This window comes from Ornithorhynchus anatinus, chromosome 16 (assembly GCF_004115215.2).
Source record: "Ornithorhynchus anatinus isolate Pmale09 chromosome 16, mOrnAna1.pri.v4, whole genome shotgun sequence".
NCBI lineage: Eukaryota > Metazoa > Chordata > Mammalia > Monotremata > Ornithorhynchidae > Ornithorhynchus > Ornithorhynchus anatinus.
This window is the reverse complement of record NC_041743.1, coordinates 43,040,559-43,063,295: the sequence shown is the minus strand read 5'-3', so window position 1 is coordinate 43,063,295 and position 22,737 is coordinate 43,040,559. Positions and strand designations below refer to the sequence as shown.

Below are 22,737 nucleotides of genomic sequence, written 5' to 3'. Positions count from 1 at the left end.
TCGACAACCGGGTCGAGCCCGTCCCTCCCTTTTCCCCCCAGTTAAGGAGTGGATGCAGGCTCTGGGTCTCCCCACTAAGAGGAAGCCTTGCAAATAGCAGCCCCCCACATTGGCCTGGAGCTAGCGACACCATCTGCCAGGTGGTGCCAACCTGTCCACTGCCCAAGCTCCATCCTCCGGGCCCAGTGAGTCGGGAGGACTGTTGGAGGGGCGGGGGCATCGCCTAAGGGAAAGGTCCAGAGAGGTCGTGCCCGGCCCAAAGTCACTCGGCAGTCCCGCGGAGAAACGGGCCTGGCCCAGCCCTGCTCAGTCCCGTCTGTTACCTCGCCGTCCAGTCCGTCCTCTCTCTAAGGCCGACGGGCAATCAATCAGCGGTATTTATTGAGCGCTTTCTGCGTGCGGGGCACCGTACTCGAATACAGTGACGCAGACGCGATTCAGGCGACCTGCCTTCTCGCCTTCAGGGGAAGCGGCATGGCGTAGAGGAGGCCGGGGAGTCAGAAGGGCGTGAGTTCTAATCCGGCCTCCACCTCACGCTGTGTGTCCTTGGGCAAGTCACTTCTCTTCTCTGGGCCTCGGTTACCCCATCTGTAAAGTGGGGATTAAGTCTGCGAGCCCATGGAGGGTAGAGGGACTGTGTCCAACCTGATTCGCTTGTATAATAATAATAATAATGTCGGTATTTGTTAAGGGCTTACTGTGTGCCGAGCACCGTTCTGAGCGCTGGGGTAGATACAGGGGAATCAGGTTGTCCCACGTGAGGCTCACAGTTAATGCCCATTTTACAGACGAGGTAACTGAGGCACAGAGAAGTTAAGCGACTTGCCCACAGTCACACAGCTGACAAGCGGCAGAGCCGGGATTCGAACTCATCCACTACGGTGCTGGCAAACGGTAAGCGCTCAGCACACACCACAGTTATTATTCTAGGGTCCACCAGTGTGTGACCTTAAGCTAGTCCCTTAACCTCTCTGGGCCTGGGATTTATCTATCTGGAAAATGAAGATAACAATGCCCCTTGGGGTTGAGATAGTAGATGGGAAAGTGCTCTGGGCTCATCAGAAGAAAGATTTTAGGGAAATGAATACCGTGCTAGGTGTGTCATTAGGGGTGGGGGCAGAGGAAGAAGGGAGGGGAGGGATTGCAGATCTGCTCAGGCCCCCGTGGGAGGCCGGGGCTGCAGCTCCTCCCTCATCTCACGGGTGCTTTGGGTCCGTGGGAGCCTACGAGGGGCCCGTAGGTGAAAGGAGGACGCTGGCCAATTTCCTTTCAGAGGGGCTGAAATGATAATTACAACCCCAATCGTGGCTTTGGTTAAGCACTTACTAAGCGCCGAGCATGGACGGTAGATACAAGATAGGCAGGTTGGATACAGTCTCTGCTCCACCCTGGGCTGGCCGTCTAAGGGGGAGGGAGAACAGATATCCAATCCCATTTTACAGATGATTAAACTGAAGCCCAGGGAAGTTCAGTGACTTGCCGGAGGTCAGACGGGGTTTGGAATCCAGGTCTCCAGACTCTCAGGCGGGGGCTCTTGCCACTAGGCCATACTGCTTCTCTTTCATTTCATTCAGTCGTATTTAGCGAGCGCTTCCCGTGTGCAGAGCACTGTACTAAGCGCTTGGAAAGTACGATCCGGCAACAAAGAGAGACGATCCCTGCCCACGACGGGCTCGCGGCCACCGGACCTTCAGCGAACCATTCCACCCTCCGGTTTCTCCGGGTGAGATTGGAGAGGCTCCAGCCCGATTATTCATTCGATAGTATTTGTTGAGCGCTTACTATGTGCGGAGCACTGTACTGAGCGCTTGGAACGTACAAATCGGTAACAGATAGAAACAGTTATGCTTTAGAGACCCCAGGGTTCAGCTATGATCCACCCTAAGCGCTTAATCGATCTCAAAATTCACATACAAATTGGCCTTTCTCTCAAGCGCTGCACTGCCCCTGGTTTTCAGGGATTAAAGTAAACTCCTTGAGGGCAGGACCGTGTATTCTCACTCTACTGATCAAGAGCTTGGGGAGAGGAGAGGGTAGTCAGGGAAGGCTTCTTGCTGGCGGCGCCCGCTTTTCAGAACCGGTGTCTGGGGGAAAGGGTGCGTTCTTCTTCCCTTTCTGTTTCCCAGCTCCCCTACTCCCCGTGGCTGTCGAACCTCAGGTGGAGCAGAGATTCGACTTTGCAAATGGGGAAACTGAGGCACGGAGCGGTCTTCCTGTCGGGAGGAGACCAGAGCCAGGCGTCCTGGCGTGGAGTCCGGGTTCGGTCCCCAAGCTGACACTGCCCTCTGCTGTGAGGAGAGGATCCTCTCCGCCCCGTTGGCCCTGGGCACATCCCACGGGCCGTCATTCTTTCCCCCTTCAAAACCTTCCTGAAGACCCCCTCCTCCAAGAGGCCTTCCCTGACTAATCCCTCCTCTCCTCTTCTCCCACTCCCTTCTGCGCCGCCCTGATCTCCTCCCTTCATTCATCCCCTCTCCCAGCCCCACACCACTTGCGTCCGTACCAGTACTTGGATTTATTTCTATTCGTGTCTGTCCCCCCTCCTAGACCGTAAACTCGAGGCGGGCTGGGAATGTGACTGTCATTCATTCACTCATTCAATCGTATTTCTTGAGCGCTTACTGTGTGCGGAGCACCGTACTAATCATTTGGAAAGTACAATTCGGAAACAGAGGCAATCCCTACCCAACCACGGGCTGTTATATTGGCCTCTCCCAAGCAAGCAGTACCGTGCTCTGCACGCAGTTAGCGCTCAGTAAATTTGAGTGACTGACTGAGTGCACTGGGCCAAAGGTGAAATTCTTCCAGATTCCCCCGAGCTGGTAGAATTTCATTCATTCTTTCAGTTCGGTCGTATTTATTGAGTGCTTGCTGTGTGCAGATCACTGTACTGAGCGCTTGGGAGAGGACAATATAACAACATAGAGACACGTTCCCTGCCCACAACGAGCTTACAGTCTAGAGGGAGAGACACATTAATATAAATACACAAAAGACATGGACAAAAGTGCTGTGGGGCTGGGAAAGAGGGATGAATAAGGGGAGTAGATCAGAGGCAGAAAGGAGTGGGAGAAGAGGAAAGGAGGGCTTAGTCAGGGAAGGCCTCTTGGAGGAGGTGGGCCTTCAGTAAGGCTTTGAAGGGGAGCAGAATAATCGTCCGTCGAATATGAGGAGGGAGGGCGTTCCGGAGCAGAGGCAGGAAGTGGACGGTGGCGAGATAGACGAGGTGGAGGGACGGTGAGAAGGTTGGCATTAGAGGAGCGAAGCGCACGGGCTGGGTTGGAGGAGGAGGGTAGCAAGGTGAAGTAGGCGGGGGCGAGGCGATGGACTGCTTTAAACCCAACGGTGAGGAGTTTTTGTTGGATGTGGAGGTGGATGGGCAACCCCTGGAGTTTCTTGAGGAGGGGGAAACGTGTCCTGAAGGTTTTTATAGAAAAATGATCCGGGCGGCAGTGCGCAGTAGGGACTGGAGTGGGGAGAGGCAGGAGGCCGGGACATCAGCAAGGAGGCTGATACAGTCATCGAGGCGGGGGCAGGGCCGGCCGCCCCCGGACGTGCACACGCACACCACACGTCCACACCCAGGCACACACGCAACCCAGGGCCCACAGGCCTCACCCCTGACCCAGAGGGAGGCGTCAGCCCGTCCCGTCTAAACCCTCAGACTCTGGGTCGGGAGCTCAGCCGCGCTCTCGGATTGGGGCTCCTCTCCTCAGTCAAGTGCCAGAGCTGGGAGAGACCCCCAGAGGTCATGGGGTCCGGGCCCCTGCCTCCGGGAGAGCACCCGCGTAATCCGTCCCCCGCCCTCAAGGGAAATCCTTGGGAAGCGGAGTTTTGCAGCTCTCTTTGCCGACGGTATTTCCTCCATTAACCCGTTTTGATATTACATCTCCCTGACGGTCGGGAAGCTCTTCCTTGTGCCTGAGCCAACTCTGTCCTGCTGCAATTTAAGGCCATTTCCTCCCGCACCAAGCCTCCCTCTGCCCGGAGGCGTCCCAACAACTGCCCACTGGGGCCTTCATCCGGGGCTCTGGAAAGGGCAGGAAACCCAGAGGGAAGCAAAGGACGGGGACTTGGTCCGGAAGGAGAAGGAGATGGAGGAGAAGGGAGGGGGGAAGAAGGAGAAGAGAGATGGGAGAGGGAGAGAAAGAGGAAGAGGAAGAGAAAGAGGAAGAGAAAAAAACATCAGGTGGGGAGCGAAGACCCGTTTCGAGTATCGGATTCAGGGGCAAATTTTAGAAGCGGTGTGGCCTGGGGAAAGAGCACGGGCCTGAGAGTCGGGGGTCCTGGATTCTAATCCCGGCTCCACCTCATGCCTGCTGTGTGTGACCTTGGGCAAGTCACTTAACTTCTCATTTCCTCAGTTACCTCATCTATAAAATGGGGATTAAGACTGGGAGACCCCTGGGGGATAATTATCTTATATCTACCCTAGCACTTAGAACAGTGTTTGTCACACAGTAAGCGCTTAACAAGTACCGTAAGTAGCGTTATTGTTTTTTTGCCTTGAAACCCGCTTCTTCCAGGGAGGAGAGGGGTGTGAATTCTGCAAAGTTTTCTTAAATGTCTGGCTTGGCGGCAGGTTTCTCAGGGGGCTGCAGGTGAGGGTGGGCTGGCTCGGCCTCTCCGGGGAGGCGGAGGGAAGGGAGTGTAAAGACCATTCGATAGTATTTAATGAGCACTTACTGTACTAAGCGCTTGGGAGAGTACAACAGAACACTAAAACACAGATCCCCTGCCCGCAGCGAGTCACAGTCTAGAGGATGCCAGCCCGCTGAATGCCACTAGATGCCAGGTTGGCGTTTGCCCTATTAAGTGATCTGCCCAAGGTCACACAGCGAGCATGAGGCAGAATCGGGATTAGAACCCGGTTCCTTTGACTCCCGGGCCCGTGCTCGTTCCACTAGGCTCCTGACCGGCAAGGCGGAGGGTTGGGGCGGAGACCCTGGATCGGATGCCGCTCTCGGGCCCCGGCAGATCTGGTCCCTGGGGCGGGGGGTGTTGGTAAACCCACTACCCCTTTCTGCTAGGGGAGGAGAGAAGAGCCCTGCCCAGGTTCAAAGGCCCAATTTGACCCGGCCTAGGCCGGTTAGCTCCGCCCCGGCAGAGCCGGGCCTAACTCCAGCCCAATAACTTGCTCTCGGAAACCAAAGTCCTCTAGACTCTGGTCCTCTAGAACTCCGCCAGGCCGTAAGCTCGTTGTGGGCAGGGAATGCGTCTGCTTTGTTATTATGTTGTCCTCTGCCCAGGGCTTAGGACAGTGCTCTGCCCACAGGAAGTGCTCAATAAATACAACAGCGTATGATCCCTGGGGTCGGCTGGGTCTAAATCCCTCCCGCATTCGAGCCAGGGCGCCATTTACGCGGGACACCTCAGCAACTCCACAGCCCCCAGCCCCCGCCACTCTGCGCAAGGGAAGCGCTCAATAAATACGACTGAATGAATGAATGGATGGATGGATGAATGAATGCACCCCCAACCCCACCCGGCCCCACCCCTTTATTCATTCGTTCATTCATCCTATAGTATTTATTGAGCGCTTACTATGTGCAGAGCACCGTACTAAGCGCTTGGAATGAACAAGTGGGCAATTCTAGTCCGTGCAGGGCCAAGCCCAGGCGTCCGTGGTATCCGGCATGCCAGCAGTCCATCCTATTTATGGAGCGCTTGCTGTGCGCAGAGCACTGTGAAGAGCACTTGGGAGAGTACAACAGAACAGAATTGAGACGCGTTCCCTGCCCGCCCTCAGCTTACGGTCCAAAGGGCGCTCTGTGGCCTCGAGCAAGTCCCTTAACTTCTCTGTGCCTCCGCCTCCTCATAAAATGGGGATTCGATACTTGCTCTCCCTCCCACTTACTATCATTAATCGGGCGAGGTTTTCCCAAATCACGGCGTGAGGGGCAGGGGACGGAGAAAATTCCCAGGAGGGTCCGGGGAGCTTGAGGCTTGCGGCGGAGCGGAGGTGTATGTGAGGGCGTCGCCCGGCTGGGTGTGACCGACCCAGCGGAGGCCTGGCTCAGTTTCCAGCCCATTAGGCTCCGCTGCCTATTCACCCGGCCCAAGCCGGGCTCTGACTCAGCCCCGACCCCAGGGAGGGACAGGCCCAGGAAACCCTCCCACAAGCCTGGATCGTGCCCTCCCTCCCTCGGGCATGGGGCAAGCTGCATGGAAGGAGGCCGGCCCCGGGAGTCAGAGGACCTGGGTTCTAATCCCGCCTCCGCCCCTCGTCTGCGGCGTGACTTTGGTCGTCACTTCACTTCTCTGTGCCTCAGTTCCCTCCTCCGGAAAATGGGGATTCAAAGCGTGAGCCCCATGGGAGACGGGGACTGGGTCCAACCGGGGGATCTTGGATCTATCCCAGTGCTTAGTACAGTGCCCGGCACAGAATGAGTGCTTAAGGAATGTCATTAAAAGGGGAGGGGGCTTACGGTGTGTGGATCGGGGGCACTGAGCCAGCAATGCACGCGCCCTGGACGCATAATAATGTTGGTATTTGTTAAGCGCTTACTATGTGCCGAGCACCGTTCTAAGCGCTGGGGGAGATCCAGGGTCATCAGGTTGTCCCACGTGAGGCTCACAGTTAATCCCCATTTTATGGATGAGGTCACTGAGGCACAGAGAAGTGAAGTGACTTGCCCACAGTCACACAGCTGACAAGCGGCGGAGCCGGGATTCGAACCCGTGACCTCTGGCCACCTCAGCAGCCTGGCCCTGCCTGTCTGCCTGATGATGATGACGGTATTTGTTAAGCGCTTACTCTGTGCCAGGCACTGTACTAAGCGCTGGGGAGGATACAGGCAAATTGAATCCCCATCCCTTATGGGGCTCACGGTCTCAATCCCCATTTTATAGACGAGGGAACTGAGGCCCAGAGAAGTGAAGCGACTTGTCCGAGGCCACACGTACCCCGTTTATTTTGCTAGTGAGATGTGCATCACCTTGATTCTATTTATTTGCTATTGTTTTAATGAGATGTTCATCCCCTTGATTCTATTTATTGCTATTGTTTTTGTCTGTCTGTCCCCCAATTGGCCTGTAAGCCCATCAAAGGGCAGGGTCGGTCTCTATCTGTTACCGATTTGTCCATTCCAAGCGCTTAGTCCAGTGCTCTGCACATAGTAAGCGCTCAATAAATACTATTGAATGAACGAATGAAAGTGGCAAAGAAGGGATTAGAACCCACGACCTTGTGACTCCCAGGCCCAGGCTCTAACCACTATGCGGCGCTGCTTCCCTGACTGACTGACAGGTGAGAAGCAGTGTGGCTCAGTGGAAAGAGCCCGGGCTGGGGAGTCAGAGGTCGTGGGTTCTAATCCTCGCTCCGCCCCATGTCAACTGTGTGACTGTGGGCAAGTCACTTCACTTCTCGGTGCCTCAGTTCCCTCATCTGTCAAATGGGGGATGAAGACTGTGAAAATGGGGGATGAAGACTGTGAGCCCCACGTGGGACAACCCGATGACCTTGTATCTACCCCAGCGCTTAGAACAGTGCTGTGCACATAGTAAGCGCTTAGCAGATACCAACATGATTATTATTATTGCCTGAGGGGGCGTGGCTGGGGAGGGGGCGGGGCCTGGACTATTTCAGTAGCTCCCACGTGGTCGGTGGAGGGGCGTGGCTAGGGGGAACAGGGGCGTGGCTACTGGATGGGGGCGGGGCCTGGACTCCCTGAGTCGTTCTCACGTGGTCTGTGGAGGGGCGTGGCTAGAGGATGGGGCGTGGCTACGGAAGGGGGAGGGGCTTGGACTCTCCGGGAGTTTCCACGTGATCGGGGGCGTGGCTTTGGGTACGGGGCGGGGCCTTGGGAAGGGCGGGCCTATCTGAGCGCCTCCCACGTGGTCGGTGGAGGGGGCGCGGCTTCGGTGAAGGGGGCGTGGCCCGGACCCCTTGAGCGCCCCCCACGTGATAGACTGGAGGGGGCGGGGCCACCCCAGGGGGCGGGGCCGGGACCACCTGAGCGGCTCCCACGTGACCGAACGGAGGGGCGGGGCTGCCGAAGGGGGCGGGGCCTGGGCCACTGGCGTCGCTCACACGTGGCCGAGAGGGGGCGTGGTTGGGAAAGGGGCGGGGTCATGGGTGGGGGCGGGGCTTGGGCGGGGGGCGGGGCCTCCCCCACGTGACCAGGCGGGGGAGAGAGAGAGAGAGAGAGAGAGAGAGAGAGAGAGAGAGAGAGAGAGAAGGGGCAGAGGATGCCCGCTCGCCTGCCCGCCGCCCCCTCCGGCCTCCTCCTCCTCCTCGCCCTGGTTCCCCTCCTGCTCCCCGCCCCAGGTAGGACCCTCTTCCTCCGTCCCCTTCCATCTGCTAAGCGCTCACTCTGTGCCAAGCACTGTGCACCACCCTCGTTCGGAGGAGGCAACCCGAGCGCAGCGAACTCAAGCGACTTAATAAGAATAATGTTGGTATTTGTTAAGCGCTTCCTATGTGCAGAGCACGGTTCTAAGCGCCGGGCTAGACAGAGGGGAATCAGGTTGGCCCACGTGGGGCTCCCAGGCTTCATCCCCCTTTTCCAGATGAGGGAACTGAGGCCCAGAGAAGTGAAGCGACTTGCCCCCAGTCACCCGGCTGACAAGTGGCCGAGCCGGGATTCGAACTCATGACCTCTGACTCCAAAGCCCCTGCTCTTTCCACTGAGCCACGACAAGTCGGCAACAGATAGAGACAGTGAGTGACTGTGGGCAAGTCACTTCACTTCTCTGGGCCTCAGTGACCTCATCCATAAAATGGGGATTCTCTGTGAGCCTCACCTGGGACAACCCGATGACCCTGGATCTCCCCCAGCGCTTAGAACAGCGCTCTGCACAGAGGAAGCGCTTAACAAATACCAACATTATGATTATTATCATCACCCTGGGGTGGGCTCGGTGGAAAGAGGCCGGGCTGGGGAGTCAGAGGTCGTGGGTTCGAATCCCGGCGCCGCCGCTTGTCAGCCGGGCGACTTTGGGCAAGTCACTTCACTTCCCTGGGCCTCAGTGACCTCATCTGGAAAATGGGGATGAAGACGGGGCGCCCCACCGGGGACAACCTGATGACCCTGTATTCACCCCAGCGCTTAGAGCGGTGCTGGGCACATAGTAATGATAATAATGTTGGCATCCGTTAAGCGTTTACTATGTGCCGAGCACCGTTCTAAGCGCTGGGGTAGATACAGGGTCATCAGGTTGTCCCGCGTGAGGCTCACAGTTAATCCCCATTTGACAGACGAGGTCACCGAGGCACAGAGAAGTGAAGGGACTTGCCCACAGCTGACACGTGGCAGAGCCGGAGCCCGGGCTTGGGAGTCGGAGGTCGTGGGTTCGAATGCCGGCTCCGCCACTTGTCAGCCGTGTGACTTCGGGCAAGCCGCCTCACTTCTCTGGGCCTCAGGTCCCTCCTCCGTAAAATGGGGATGAAGACCGTGAGCCCTACATGGGACACCCTGAAAACCTTGTATCTATCCCAGCGCTTGGGCCAGCGCTTGGCGCACGATAAGCACTTCACAAATGCCGTCATCATTATTATTAGAGGGGGAGACGGATAGTGAATTACGGATTTGTACCTAAAGGGTCGGGGGGCTGAGGGTGGCGGGGGGTGCTTAGGGGGTCCAGATCCAGGTAGGCGATGCGGAAGACAGAGCGAGGCGGGGGGAAAAGGCTTAATAGAGGAGGCCTCTTGGAGATGTGATTTTGTTAAGTCTTTGAGGGCTTCGAAGACTCCTCTCTCTCATCCAACCCACACGGTCCGTCTGTCACCGAATCCTGGCGGTTCCACCTTGGCAACATGGCAAAAGAGAAGCGGCGCGGCTCAGTGGAAAGAGCCCGGGCTTGGGAGTCAGAGGTCGTGGGTTCGATTCCTCGCTCTGCCACTTGTCAGCTGTGTGACCGTGGGCAAGTCACTTCACTTCTCTGGGCCTCAGCTACCTCATCTGTAAAATGGGGATTAACTGTGAGCCTCACGTGGGACCACCCGATGGCCCCGTATCTCCCCCAGCGCTTAGAACGGTGCTCTGCACATAGTAAGCGCTTAACAAATACCAACATTGACATTATTAAAACCCACCCTTCCCTCTCCATCCAAACAGCTACCGCCTTAATGCCGTCGCTCGTCCCGTCCCGCCTTGCCAGCCTCCTCGCCGATCGCCCCGCCTCCCGTCTCTTCCCCTCTCCAGTCCATACTTCACTCTGCTGCCCGGATCATTTTTCTAAAAATAAAAAATTCAGCCCACATCTTCCCTCTTCCTCGAGAATTTCCGGAGGTCGCCCGGCCATCTCCCTGCCGAAGAGAACCCCCCCCCCCCGCCCCCCGTCTGCTTTAAAGCACTCAAATCAGGTCACCCCCTCCTATCTTATCGCCCTGATTTTTTATTAGAGCCCAGCCCACACACTTGGCTCCTCTTCTGACCTCCCCACTGTACCTCGATCTCGTCTATCTCACCCCCGACCCCCTCGCCCACGTTCATTCATTCATTCATTCATTCAATAGTATTTATTGAGCGCTTACTATGTGCAGAGCACTGTACTAAGCGCTTGGGATGAACAAGTCGGCAACAGATAGAGACAGTCCCTGCCGTTTGACGGGCTTACGGTCTAATCGGGGGAGACGGACAGACGAGAACAATGGCACTAAACAGTGTCAAGGGGAAGAACATCTCGTAAAAACAATGGCAACTAAATAGAATCGAGGCGATGTACAATTCATTAACAAAATAAATAGGGTAACGAAAATATATACAGTTGAGCGGACGGGTACAGTGCTGTGGGGATGGGAAGGGAGAGGTGGAGGAGCAGAGGGAAAAGGGGAAAATGAGGCTTTAGCTGCGGAGAGGTAAAGGGGGGATGGCGGAGGGAGTAGAGGGGGAAGAGGAGCTCAGTCTGGGAAGGCCTCTTGGAGGAGGTGATTTTTAAGTAAGGTTTTGAAGAGGGAAAGAGAATCAGTTTGGCGGAGGTGAGGGAGGGCGTTCCAGGACCGCGGGAGGACGTGACCCAGGGGTCGACGGCGGGATAGGCGAGACCGAGGGACGGCGAGGAGGTGGGCGGCAGAGGAGCGGAGCGTGCGGGGTGGGCGGTAGAAAGAGAGAAGGGAGGAGAGGTAGGAAGGGGCAAGGTGATGGAGAGCCTTGAAGCCTAGAGTGAGGAGTTTTTGTTTGGAGCGGAGGTCGATAGGCAACCACTGGAGTTGTTTAAGAAGGGGAGTGACATGCCCAGATCGTTTCTGCGGGAAGATGAGCCGGGCAGCGGAGTGAAGAATAGACCGGAGCGGGGCGAGAGAGGAGGAAGGGAGGTCAGAGAGAAGGCTGACACAGTAGTCTAGCCGGGATATAACGAGAGCCCCTAATAGTAAGGTAGCCGTTTGGGTGGAGAGGAAAGGGCGGATCTTGGCGATATTGTAGAGGTGAAACCGGCAGGTCTCGGTAACGGATAGGATGTGTGGGGTGAACGAGAGGGACGAGTCAAGGATGACACCGAGATTGCGGGCCTGCGGGACGGGAAGGACGGTCGTGCCATCCACGGTGATGGAGAAGTCTGGGAGCGGACCGGGCTTGGGAGGGAAGATGAGGAGCTCAGTCTTGCTCATGTTGAGTTTTAGGTGGCGGGCCGACATCCAGGTGGAGACGTCCCGGAGGCAGGAGGAGATGCGAGCCTGAAGGGAGGGGGAGAGGACAGGGGCGGAGATGTAGATCTGCGTGTCATTTGCGTAGAGATGGTAGTCAAAGCCGTGAGAGCGGATGAGTTCACCGAGGGAGTGAGTGTAAATGGAGAACAGAAGAGGGCCAAGAACTGACCCTTGAGGAACTCCAACAGTTAAAGGATGGGAGGGGGAGGAGGCTCCGGCGTAGGAGACCGAGAATGATCGGCCAGAGAGGTAAGAGGAGAACCAGGAGAGGACAGAGTCCGTGAAGCCAAGGTGAGATAAGGTATGGAGGAGGAGGGGATGGTCGACAGTGTCAAAGGCAGCAGAGAGGTCAAGGAGGATCAGAATGGAGTAGGAGCCATTGGATTTGGCAAGAAGGAGGTCATGGGTGACCTTAGAGAGAGCAGTCTCGGTAGAGTGGAGGGGACGGAAGCCAGATTGGAGGGGGCTTCCTTCCTCTGGCCCGGAGCTCCCTCCCCGCTTCGCATGTTCGTATTCTTATATTCACAGTCTGTAGTCTGGACTTCCTAATCTAGACTGTGAGCTCGTTGTGGGCCGGGGATGTGTCTGTTGTTACATTAGCCTCTCCCAAGCGCTCAGCGCAGTGCTCCGCACGTGGTAAGCGCTCAATAAATACGATTGATCGAATGAATGAAGATAGAACATACCACCACTAAAACCTTATTAAAATCACCTCTCCAAGAGGCTTTCTGTAATTAAGCGCTCTTTCCCCCTACTCCCTCTCTCTTCTGTGTTGCCTGATCATTTGGCTCTGGACCCTTTAATCAATCAGTGGAATATATTGAGCACTTACTGGGCGCAGAGCATTCATTCATTCAGTCGTATTCGGTGAGCGCTTACTGTGTGCAGAACCTCTCCTCCCCCTCCAGCCAGCGTATCACGGATGTTGGTAGATTGACCGCCCCCTTTATCCGCACAGACGTCGAAGGGGAGACTGGTCAAACGGCCGGACTCCCGGGGATTGCCACAAAACCAAAAGCTCCCCCCAAACCTCGCAGCTCCATCACCCGAATCCTCGCGCCAACCTCCTCACCACCCTGGTGGGGAGGGGATTGGGGCGGGAAGAAACTGGGGCTCAGAGAGGTTAAGCGACTGGGCTTAGGTCACACAGCCGGTCGCGCCCGGGTCCCCGAACCGCCGGTCCGGTCCGGCCCCCGGCCGCGTTGCCCCGTGGGTGGGGTCTGATCAGTCAGTCGTATTTATTGAGCCCTTACGGCGTGCGGAGCACTGTACTAAGCGCTTGAGAGAGTACAGCGCAACCCTAAGCGGACCGTGACGGCCCACGACGAGCTTACGGCCTAGCGGGGGTGTGGAGACCCACATTAATCGTCACCGAGCAAACCGCGGACCCCCGCCCGGGCTGAAGCGGGCCCCTGCCTCGGACCCTCGTGTCCGGAGCCCTTCCCGGTGGACTTCCAGACACACGCGCGATCCCGAGCCTGGCGGAAGGCGGAGGGAATCTGAGAGAGAGAGGCAGGCCGGAGCCACGACGCTTGTGTTTCTCTAGATGCTCTGGGGCTGGCCCCGCCCCGGAACGTGACCCTGCTGTCCAGAAACTTCCGCATCTTCCTGGTCTGGGTCCCAGCCCCCGGCTACCCGCCGGACGTCTCCTACGGCGTCAACTACCAGAGGTAGGAAGCGGCCGACGGGGATGTGGCCGAGGGGTCCCCGGGGATCCCCGACCGTCCCTCGGGGAGGGTGTGGAGGCGGGGGGAGGGATGAGAGGACCCCCCCCCGTACCCCCGGTCCCTCCGGCCCGAGGACTCGGGGGTCCGCCTCGCAGACCCCGGCAGACCCCAGCTTACACAGAGCGGAACTCTTCCTCCACCTCCCCTCCTCCCGCCATCCTGCCGGTCACTTCCCCCTGCCTGGGGTCTTAGTGGCAGGAGACGAAAGGGCCTCCCCTCCCTCACCTCGCTCCCGTCCCGACACGTCACCCTTAGCGCTGACGGTTATCTTCTAGTACGTGCCTTCCCGAGAGCCTAACGGAGTGCGCTGCCCACAACAGACGCTCAGTACGGTGCTCTGCAAACAGTGTTCTGCACCCAGTAGGTGTCCATTAAATACTCTTGATTCAGGGAATGATCTTCTTCTTGTAGCTCCACACCTGGCCCTCAGATCCGGGTTCTGGCGTAGGCTTGGCCCCCCAGGTTGTCCCACTTTGGGCCTGGGGAAAACTAAAGTCCTGGGTTCGGGATTCGACCCAGCGGCCGAAAACTGCCTACCTCTCTCTGGGCCCCGACCTTCCCTCCTTTAGGTTTCATTCCCCGGATTCCCCCGGCTCCACCTGGGCTATTCCTTCTATCCCCGGTCGGATAAGCTCATCGTGGGCGGGGGGTCGCGTCTGCCCACTCTGCTACAGTGACCCCTCCCAGGCGCTTAGTACGGTGCTCTGCACCCAGGCAGCGCTCAGCTGATGGGTCGATAAAGCCTCTCTCTTCCCAGACTCCTTACTCGCTCACGTGCTGGGGCTGCCTGTTGGGAACTGGAGCCAACAGAGGGCAAAAGCAGGGAGGGTCCTGGGAGAACCAAGAAACAGAGCCTCGTAGGGGCCCGTCCAGGCCTCCTTACGGGGACTCGGGTCTGCACGGATCTGCCGTCTATCCCGGGGTGCTGCTGGGAATGCTGCCGTTTCCCAGGGAGCTGTTGGGATTAGTGTTGTTCCCGGAGGCTGCTGGGACTGCCGCTGTTTCCTAGGGGGCTGCTGGGACTACCCGCTGTTTTCCGGGGGGCTGCTGGGACGACCGCCGTTTCCTGGGGGCTAATGGGGCGACGGAGGCCACTGGGCTGGCTTCTGGGACTACCGTAGCCCCAAGCGTCCACCAGACAACCCCGGTTAGCGGGAAGCCAGAGCCCCCGGTTCCTCGAAACCTTTCAGCGTGGTGGGGAGGAAGGTCCGGGCCAGTCCTGACCGAGCGATTCCCGCTTCGGCCCAACGCGGGCCCTCGGTCCTGGGTCTCCCAGGCCTGCTCAGGACTCTACCAGTCGGGGCAGAGTACGGTCCCTCTCCTCCCCCAGTCCACATGACTCCACTCAGGGAAACTCTGATCCCCGTTTCCTGTTTGTCTCTGGGTTCCTGACCCTTGGATTACCGGGATTTCTCGGCCCGGGGCTTCAGTCACTTGTCATCTCCCGTTTATGATCTTTGTGGTGCTAGTCTGTCTTCACTTCGAGGACTTGAGAGCCTTCATTCGTCCATTCATTCAGTCGCATTGAGCGCTTACCGTGTGCAGAGCACTGGACTGAGCGCTTGGACTGGACAGTTGGGCAACAGATAGAGACAAGCCCCGCCCGACAGCGGGCTCGCGTCTTGCCTTCCTCCATATTGGCTCACGGGGCCTAGGCCGGGGCCGGGACCCAGCCCTGGACAGAGCCCTACCGTTTCCGTCAATGCCCCGGATTGAAGCCCCTTGAACACCTTACGGGACACGATTTGCGTTCCTATTTTGCCAGGGGGCTCTGCTATCACTTATCACTTTATCCACAGTCCATCTCCGGTCGAGAGGGAGACGGCAAGAATCATTCTCCCCCGCTTTGCAGGGGAAGAAACTGGGAGCAGAGAGTTTAAGCGACTCGCCCCAGGTCCCCCGGGAGGCCGGGGGGCAGAGCCGGGAGGGTGGAGGAATTTGGAATTTCCACCCCGGAAGGAGGGAAGTTAGTCGGGGAAGGCCTCGGGCGGGAGGGGGGTGGCTGAGGGAATTCCCCCCGGAGGAAGTGGCCAGCGAGTGACTCGACGCTCCCGGTCCCCGCTCAGCTTTGAGAACCAGAAGCGGTGGTGGAAGGTGCCCCCGTGTCACCTGCGGGCCCGGCAGACGTGCGACCTGACCTGCCTGGTGAAGAACCAGCACATCAAGTTCAAGGGTCGGGTGCGGGCCGTGACCCCCGGAGCCCGCTCTCCCTGGGCCGAGTCCCAGTACCTGGACTACATATTCGACGGTGAGGAAGTGGGGGGCCTGGCCCGGTGGGAGGTGGTCCCCGAGTGCCTCCCACCCCCCAAACTGCACGGTGAACCCCGACTGCATCCCAGGCCCTGCTCCTCCCCAACGTGCCCTTGGGCTCAAAGCCCCCGACTCCCATCGGCCAATCCGTCCGTCGGTCCCGAGCCGAGCGTCGGCTCTGGGCAGGGTGCCGTTCCCAGCGCCGTGTGACGTGTCCCGCAGAAGAGACGGCGGGATCCGAAGCACCCGGTGCAGTCCTCTGCAAAAGTAATGATAACGATGACAGTGGTATTTGCCAGGCGCTTACTGTGTGCCAGGCCCCGTACTAAGCGCTGGGGTGGATACAAGCAAATCGGGTCGGACGCAGTCCCTGTCCCACATAGGGCTCGCGGTCTTGGTCCCCCTTTTAGAGACGAGGTAACTGAGGCACAGAGAAGCGAAGTGACTCGCCTGAGGTCCTACGGCGGACACGTGGCAGAGCCGCGATGAAAAACCCACGTCCCCCGACTTCCAGGCCCGTGTGTTGTTTCCACTAGGCCACGCCGCTTCTCAATTTGTGCGACTATCTGCAGTTTTTCACAAAAATACTCCCTTAAGTGCTTGGAGGTCAGTAGGGCTAATTTGGGAAGGCTTCCTGGAAGAGGTTGTAGTCGGGTTTGGCGCAGAGGGATGGGATGTGGGGGGCGGAGAGAAGGAGAGCTGAGGGGGGGCCCTCAGGGAGAGTTGTGGGCGGAGGACCGACGCAGACTGAAAACTCCTTGTGGATAGGGAGCGTGTTTACCAACTCGATTATAATATGATTTTGCCAATGCTTTGTACAGTGCTCTGCACACAAAACACGCTCGGCTAATACCCTCGATTGATCCATCGGGGAATCAGAAGGACCTGGGTTCTAATGCCAGCTCCGTCGTCACTTGTCTGCGGTGTGACCTCGGGCAGGTCACTTCACTCGTCTGGGCCTCAGTCACCTCATCGGGAAAATGGGGATTGAGACTGTGAGCTCTAGGTGGGACGGGGACCGTGTCCAACCTGACGATCTCATAGGTACCCCAACGTTCAGTACGGTGCCCGGCATAGAGTAAACCCTTATCAAAAACCATGATGTGTCGGGGGTTGGGCTCTGAGGCAGGGGGATGGACCAGGCAAGGCCATTCTGGGTCCCCCCGATGGGCTGGCCCGACCCAGCCGTTGTCTTCCGGAGGACATTTCTGCAAATTCTGTCGTATTAGACTCTCTCGATTGCTTAATACAGTGTTCCGCACGTAGTGACTGGAGAAGCAGCGCGGCTCAGTGGAAAGAGCCCGGCCCTGCCACTCGTCAGCTGCGTGACTGTGGGCAAGTCACTTAACTTCTCTGTGCCTCAGTTCCCTCATCTGTAAAATGGGGATTAACCGGGAGCCTCACGTGGGACAACCTGATTCCCCTGTGTCTACCCCAGCGCTCAGAACAGTGCCGTGCACATAGTAAGCGCTTAACAGACATCAACGTTATTATTATCGTTATTAAATTCCATTGGTCAATGACCGATTGATTCCAGTGGAGCTGGCCCCTCCCATCCTGGAGGTGCGGAGACTTGAAGCCGCCCTAATCGTCAACGCCACCTTCCCCCTCCCCGCCTGTGAGAGCCTGGAGCCCCTGAAGTACGACGTGGACTTCTGGGAGGCCGGGAGGCCCAAGAAGGTACCAGCCTGGCCGGGAGCGGGGGCGGACTTGGGAGCCGGGGGGGGGGGGGGGGAGTCGGGGGCAGAGGGAGGGCTCGGACCCCCGGTCCATCAGCGACACGGCGAAGAGGACAGAGCCCGGACCCGGGAGTCGGAAAGTCGTTGGCTCTAATCCCGGCTCTGCCACACGTGTGCTGTATGACCCTGCTCGGGTCACTTCCCCTCTCTGGGCCTCAGTTGCCGGAAAATGGGGAGTGAGACCCGGAGCCCCATGGGAGACAATTTGCTTCTATCCACCCCAGAGCTTAGCCCAGGCCCTGGCACACAGTAAGCGCTTGACAGATACCGCGATGATTATCATCATCCTGCCCGGTCTCCAGCCCGCTCCGCCCGGCTCCTGGGCCGCCCCCCGCCCCCCCCCCCCGGCCGGTGACCGCCACGGCCGCCCCCTCCCCCACAGATGCAGTACCCGGGGAACCCCGTGGGTCAGGTGGTGGAGATCAGCACCCCTCCAGCCATCAGCGGGAACTACTGTCTGAGCGCCAGGACCACCTACACCATCTTTACGCCCAAGCACAGCCTCTTCTCGGCGCCCCAGTGCCTCCAGCTGGGAACCAGGGGTGGGGCTCCGCGGCGGGGGCTCGGGGGGAGTCGAGGAGAGGCGGGGAGGAGCTGGCTCGGGCTGGGCAGGCGGGAGGGACGACACGCAGCGGCCGTCGATCGGTGGTACTTATTGAAGCGCTCGGGAGAGTACGCTACAGGAGGAGGACACGATCCCTGCCTTCGGAGAGCTTACGGTCTGGTGGGAATCTTCCGGAGTAGGAGCAGGGGGGAGGGTACGGCCCGAGGTCAGCCGGGCAGGGTTGGGCCAGTAGAGGTGGGGGTGGGAGGTAGGGAGGGGCACGGGGAAGGAGGGGTGGAATGGGAGTGGGATGGGGTCGGATGCTGGGGGTGGGCGGGCGGCCGCCTGGGGTCCTGAGGGCTTGGCTTCTCTCCCCGCCCAGAGGAGAAGGGGGCCTTCCTGCTGCAGGTGGGCCTGCCTCTGCTCGTGCTCCTGCTGCTCTTGTGCGCGCCCATCTCCGGCCTCCTGCTCAGGGCCGCCTGGACCAGGCAGGCCAAGATGCCCGGGGCTCTGGTAAGTCAACAGAACGGCCCCCGCTTCCTGCCCCGGGCCTCGTGCCCCTCCCGCCTCAGCCTTCCTTCCCTTCCTGCCCCAGCCTTCCTACCCCCCAGACCATCCGCCCCAGGCTTCCCGAACCCGTTACCGTGTGCCGGGGTGGATACGAGCGGATCGGGTCGGACACCGTCCCTGTCTCGCGTGGGGCTCGCGGTCTTAATCCCCATTTGACAGATGAGGGAACTGAGGCCCAGAGGAGGAAGTGACGGGCCCGAGGCCACACAGCCGACAGGTGGCTGAGCCGGGGTTAGAGCCCGGGCCCTTCCGACCCCCGGGGCCGTGCTCCGTCACCGCGCCGTGCTCTACTGAGCGTCGGGGAGGGTACAATACCACATACTGGGCAGAAACGTTCCCTGCCCACGCTGAGCTTGGGGAGGACCGGGGAGGCCTGAGGCAGAGAATCGGGTCGTCCTAATCGCAGACCCGCAGTGCCTTTAAATCTAAACCACCCGCTCGTGCCTTTCTCCTCTCCCTCCTCCTCTTCTTCTTCCTCCTCCTCTTCCTCTCCCACCGCTCCAACAGGACTTCTCCGGCTCCAGACTCCCCATCGGGCCCTCGGAGGTGAGGACGCTGGATGTCCTCGGCATCTTGACGGTCTGCCCCAGGAAGGGCGCCGCTGCCCAGAGGAAGCCCAGGCCCCCTGCCGGAGAACCCCCCGGTTCAGAAGAGGAGGAGGAGGAGGAAGATGAAGACGACAGAGATGTTTTCCGGCCCTACCTCAAGCCTCCACCCTTCCTGGAGGGGACGCCGTCAGCCTCGGCGCCTGCCCTGGGGGAGATAGAATCGGTAGAGGGTGGGGGGTCCCCGGCCCCTCGCTCCGGCTCGGGGTGCGGCGCGGGGGAGGCCGGGGCTGGAGGCCCCTCCGGCTCAGCCGGCTCCTCCTCGTCCCGGGGGAAGCCCCCCGCCAATGGCTACGCCACCAGGAAAAGGCAGCGGGAGCCCAGCCGGGACGCCGATGTCCCCCTAATGCCCGAGGTCTCGGAGTGGGCGCCTCTCCCTGCCCGGGGGCTGGGAGGCTGCCCCTCTGCCTCCATTTGGGATGCCCCCAAGATGCGGGACCTCAGGAAGGGGGGCGCCCAGGCCCCTCTCGACCCCGAGGAGCTCTTTATCTCCTTGCAGACCTTGGTCTTTGCCACGGCGAGTGGCCCGGACAGTCTCTCGGGGGACGAGGAGACCTCGCTGGGGTCTGAGGAGGAGGAGGAGGCGGCATTTCTGGACCCGCCGGGGCTCGGCAACGCGGCTCCGGGGAGCCCGGAGGACCGGAGCTGCCCGAGGGTCAGGCCCCCCGGCTGCGAGCCCGGCCGTTACGTGGTCAGGAGCCGAGAGCTCTGCGACGGCTGCTGACCCGCGGGCCGGACACTCACGCCGATCCCCGGGGGCCTCGGCAGACCCAGAGGGCGGGCAGTGAGCGGCCGATCTCCTCGGCGATTGGCCGGCTTCGTCGGCCTCCCGTCCCTCCCCGCGACGGCCCCGCATCTGAGCCAGGAAGGCCGAAGGCCGGAGCCCGGCCCGGGATCGACTCCCGTCGGCTACGGGCCGGCTCTCTGTGGGAGCCAGTGCCCTTCCCCCGAGGGGGTCTGGGCTCGGGGTGGCCCCGGCTCCCGGGCCCGAGCAAGCCAGACATCCGCCTCGTGGATGATAGCGGTAATGTGGTACTTCTCACGCGCTTACTGTGTCCCCGCCGCTGCCCAGAGTACTGGGATAGAGGCGAGATGATCAGATACGGACACGGCCCCTGCCCCGTAAGGGGCGTGTAGTCCGAGTAGGGGAGGAAGACGGGTATCGAATGCCCATTTTACAGATGAAGAAATCGAGGCACGGAGAAGCGAAGGCCCCCCCCCCCCAAGGTCCCACTGCCGTGGTGGAGCCTCTGACTTCCGGGACTGTGCTCGTGTGTGTGTGTAAAAGAGAGAGATGGGGAGAAAAAGGAGAGAAAAGGGGGAGAGAGAGAGAAAGAGGAGGGGAGAGAGAAAAAGAGAGGAGATAGAAGAGAGAGAGTGAGGAAAGAGAGAGAGAAAGAGCATTTATGTGCGGGCAGAGGTGTGAAATACCCATGTGCTGGCAGGGCTGAACCGGGCTAACCTGAAACGGCCAAAAGGGGGTGATGTGTGGCCTGGGTGGAGCAGCGCCCTCCCCTGCCCCCTCTCTGCCCGCGGGTAATAATAATAATAATAATAATAATGATGGCATTTTCTTAAGCGCTTACTATGTGCCAAGCACTGTTCTAAGCACTGGGAGGATACATGGTAATCAGGTTGTCCCACACGGGGCTCACAGTCTTCCCATTTTACAGAGGAGGTGACTGAGGCCCAGAGGAAGTGAAACGACTTGCCCAAAGTCACCCAGCTGACGAGCGGCAGAGCCGGGATTAGAACCCATGACCTCCGACTCCCAAGCCTGCGCCGTCTCACTGAGCCGCGCTGCTTCCCTACCCGGGTACTGGGGCTGTCTCCGGCCGCCGGGCTGGGTTCGACGCCTTCGGGGTTCCGAGTGTTCTGACCTAAACTGGACCTCCGCCCCGCCCTTGCTGGCCCGAGGGTCCCCCCGCTGGGTGGGGGCGGAGGCCCCTCGCCCAGCGCCTTCCCCGAAGCGGTTTTGCCCGCGTGGGCCTCCTCTCCCTGCCGTGGAGCTGGGCATGGAGGGCCAGTCCCGCTCTGTGAGTTGAAAGAATATGCTTTTGTAAAAAAATTTTTTATTTTTTTAGAAAAAATAATTCTCAAGTACTCGACTTTTACCTCTTACAGGCCGCAGAATAGTCCTCCCGCTCCTGCCGCCCGGGCACGGCCCGGGGCGGAGGTCGAGGGCAGGGGAGTGGAGGCGGAAAGCCGGGCGCCCCGTGGCTCTCGGCTGGACGAGGGGGGGGGTGGGTTCCGATCCCGCCCCTCCGGACGCCGAGCGGGGCGTCGGGCGGGAAGGTGAACGGGTCCGGAGAGGAGCCCCGCCTCGGCCTTCCGGAAGAGGCCGGGGACACCGGGTTTCCGCTTCCCCGGGGTGGGCGAGGAGGAGAAGGCAAGACGGATCGTGTCTCTTCTCCTCCTCCTCCTCACCCCGGCCCTTCCCTAGCGACACGGACTCTCAACGGGCCCGACCTCCGACCCTTCCGGTGCCCCCCAAACCCTCCTATGCGGGGCATCGGCTTCCCCTCCCGCCCCATCCTTGCACGTAGAATGGTTTACAGACCCTATTATCTAACCCTTTATTTATTCACCTCTACGCCTTTCCATTTCTCCTGCCTCATTTTGATAATATATTTTGCAGCCGTCTCCCTCGCTAGAGCGTAAAGCGTCTGGTGGACAGGGATCGTGTCTTCCGCCTTAAGTGTACTGTTCCGGGCGCCTCATACACAGTAGGTGCTCAGTAAAAAAAAGAAAAAAGTAAAACTGATTGACCGGTTGATCATATTTTTTGGCGGGGGGCGACGGAGCAGCCGGGGGAATGGATGGAAGAGCCAAGAGGCCCTTGCAGCGGGAAGAGGTGTCTACCACCTCTACTATATTGTACCCTCCCAAGCGCTTAGTACAGCATTCCGCACACAGCAGGGGCTCGATATAAAAGACTGATCGATCGCCACGGGGCAACTCCAGCCGGAAGCGAGAGTTGCGGCTCCTCTTGGGGACAAGCCCACCCGTCCCCTCTGGAGGGATCCCACTCGCAGGAAGTCGCAAGGAACGTCCCCCCTCTTCCCCGGAGGTAGTCTCGCCTCCTTGCTCGGTGGGTTTGAGCCCAGGCCGTTGGGTTAATCAGACCCGAGGCGTTTAAGCGTCTACTAGGTGCCAAGCACTGGGCCAAGTGCTGGGGTAGATACGATGCCATCGGAGCCGACGCCGCCCCTCTCCCACGTGGGCCTCTCGGTGTGTGGGGGAGGGAGGCCGGGGACGAACTCCCCCATTTTACAGTAACGGGAACTGAGGCACGGGGAAACGAAGAGACCCGCCCGAGGTCCCACAGAGGGCCACCGGCAGAGTCGGGATCAGAGCCAGGGCTCCTCTCAGTGGAAGTAACGGTGACGGCGGTGGTGTTTCGAGACTTACTCTACACCGGGCGCTGTACTGAGCGCCGGGGCGGTTACGAGCGAAAGGGGTTGGACGCGGTCCCGGTCCCCCGCGGGGCTCGCGGTCTTAATCCCCATTTGACGGTTGAGGAAACAGGCCCGGAGAAGCGAAGCGACTTGCCCAAGGTCCCGCGCCGGACGACCGGCGGGGTCAGGATTAGAACCCCGGTCCTTCCGACTCCCGGGCTCGCGCTCTGGCCGCCGGGCCCTGCCGCTCTCGGCGGAGTAGTCTTTCCACAAGGCCACGCCGCCGGGTCAGACAGAGGGACGGTCGGCCTCCC

General features: G+C 59.6%; 1 protein-coding gene across 1 annotated transcript; it reads left to right on the top strand.

Annotated features, from left to right (window-relative positions):
* Positions 1 to 474: 474 nt before the first annotated feature.
* Positions 475 to 20,243, top strand: IFNLR1 (interferon lambda receptor 1). The gene is made up of 8 exons (XM_029080293.1): positions 475 to 479; positions 8,235 to 8,269; positions 13,137 to 13,260; positions 15,384 to 15,565; positions 17,105 to 17,247; positions 17,689 to 17,848; positions 18,233 to 18,363; positions 18,928 to 20,243. Exons 1-8 carry the CDS (start codon positions 475 to 477, stop codon positions 19,747 to 19,749), a joined length of 1,602 nt encoding a protein of 533 aa, XP_028936126.1. The 3' UTR covers positions 19,750 to 20,243.
* Positions 20,244 to 22,737: the final 2,494 nt, after the last annotated feature.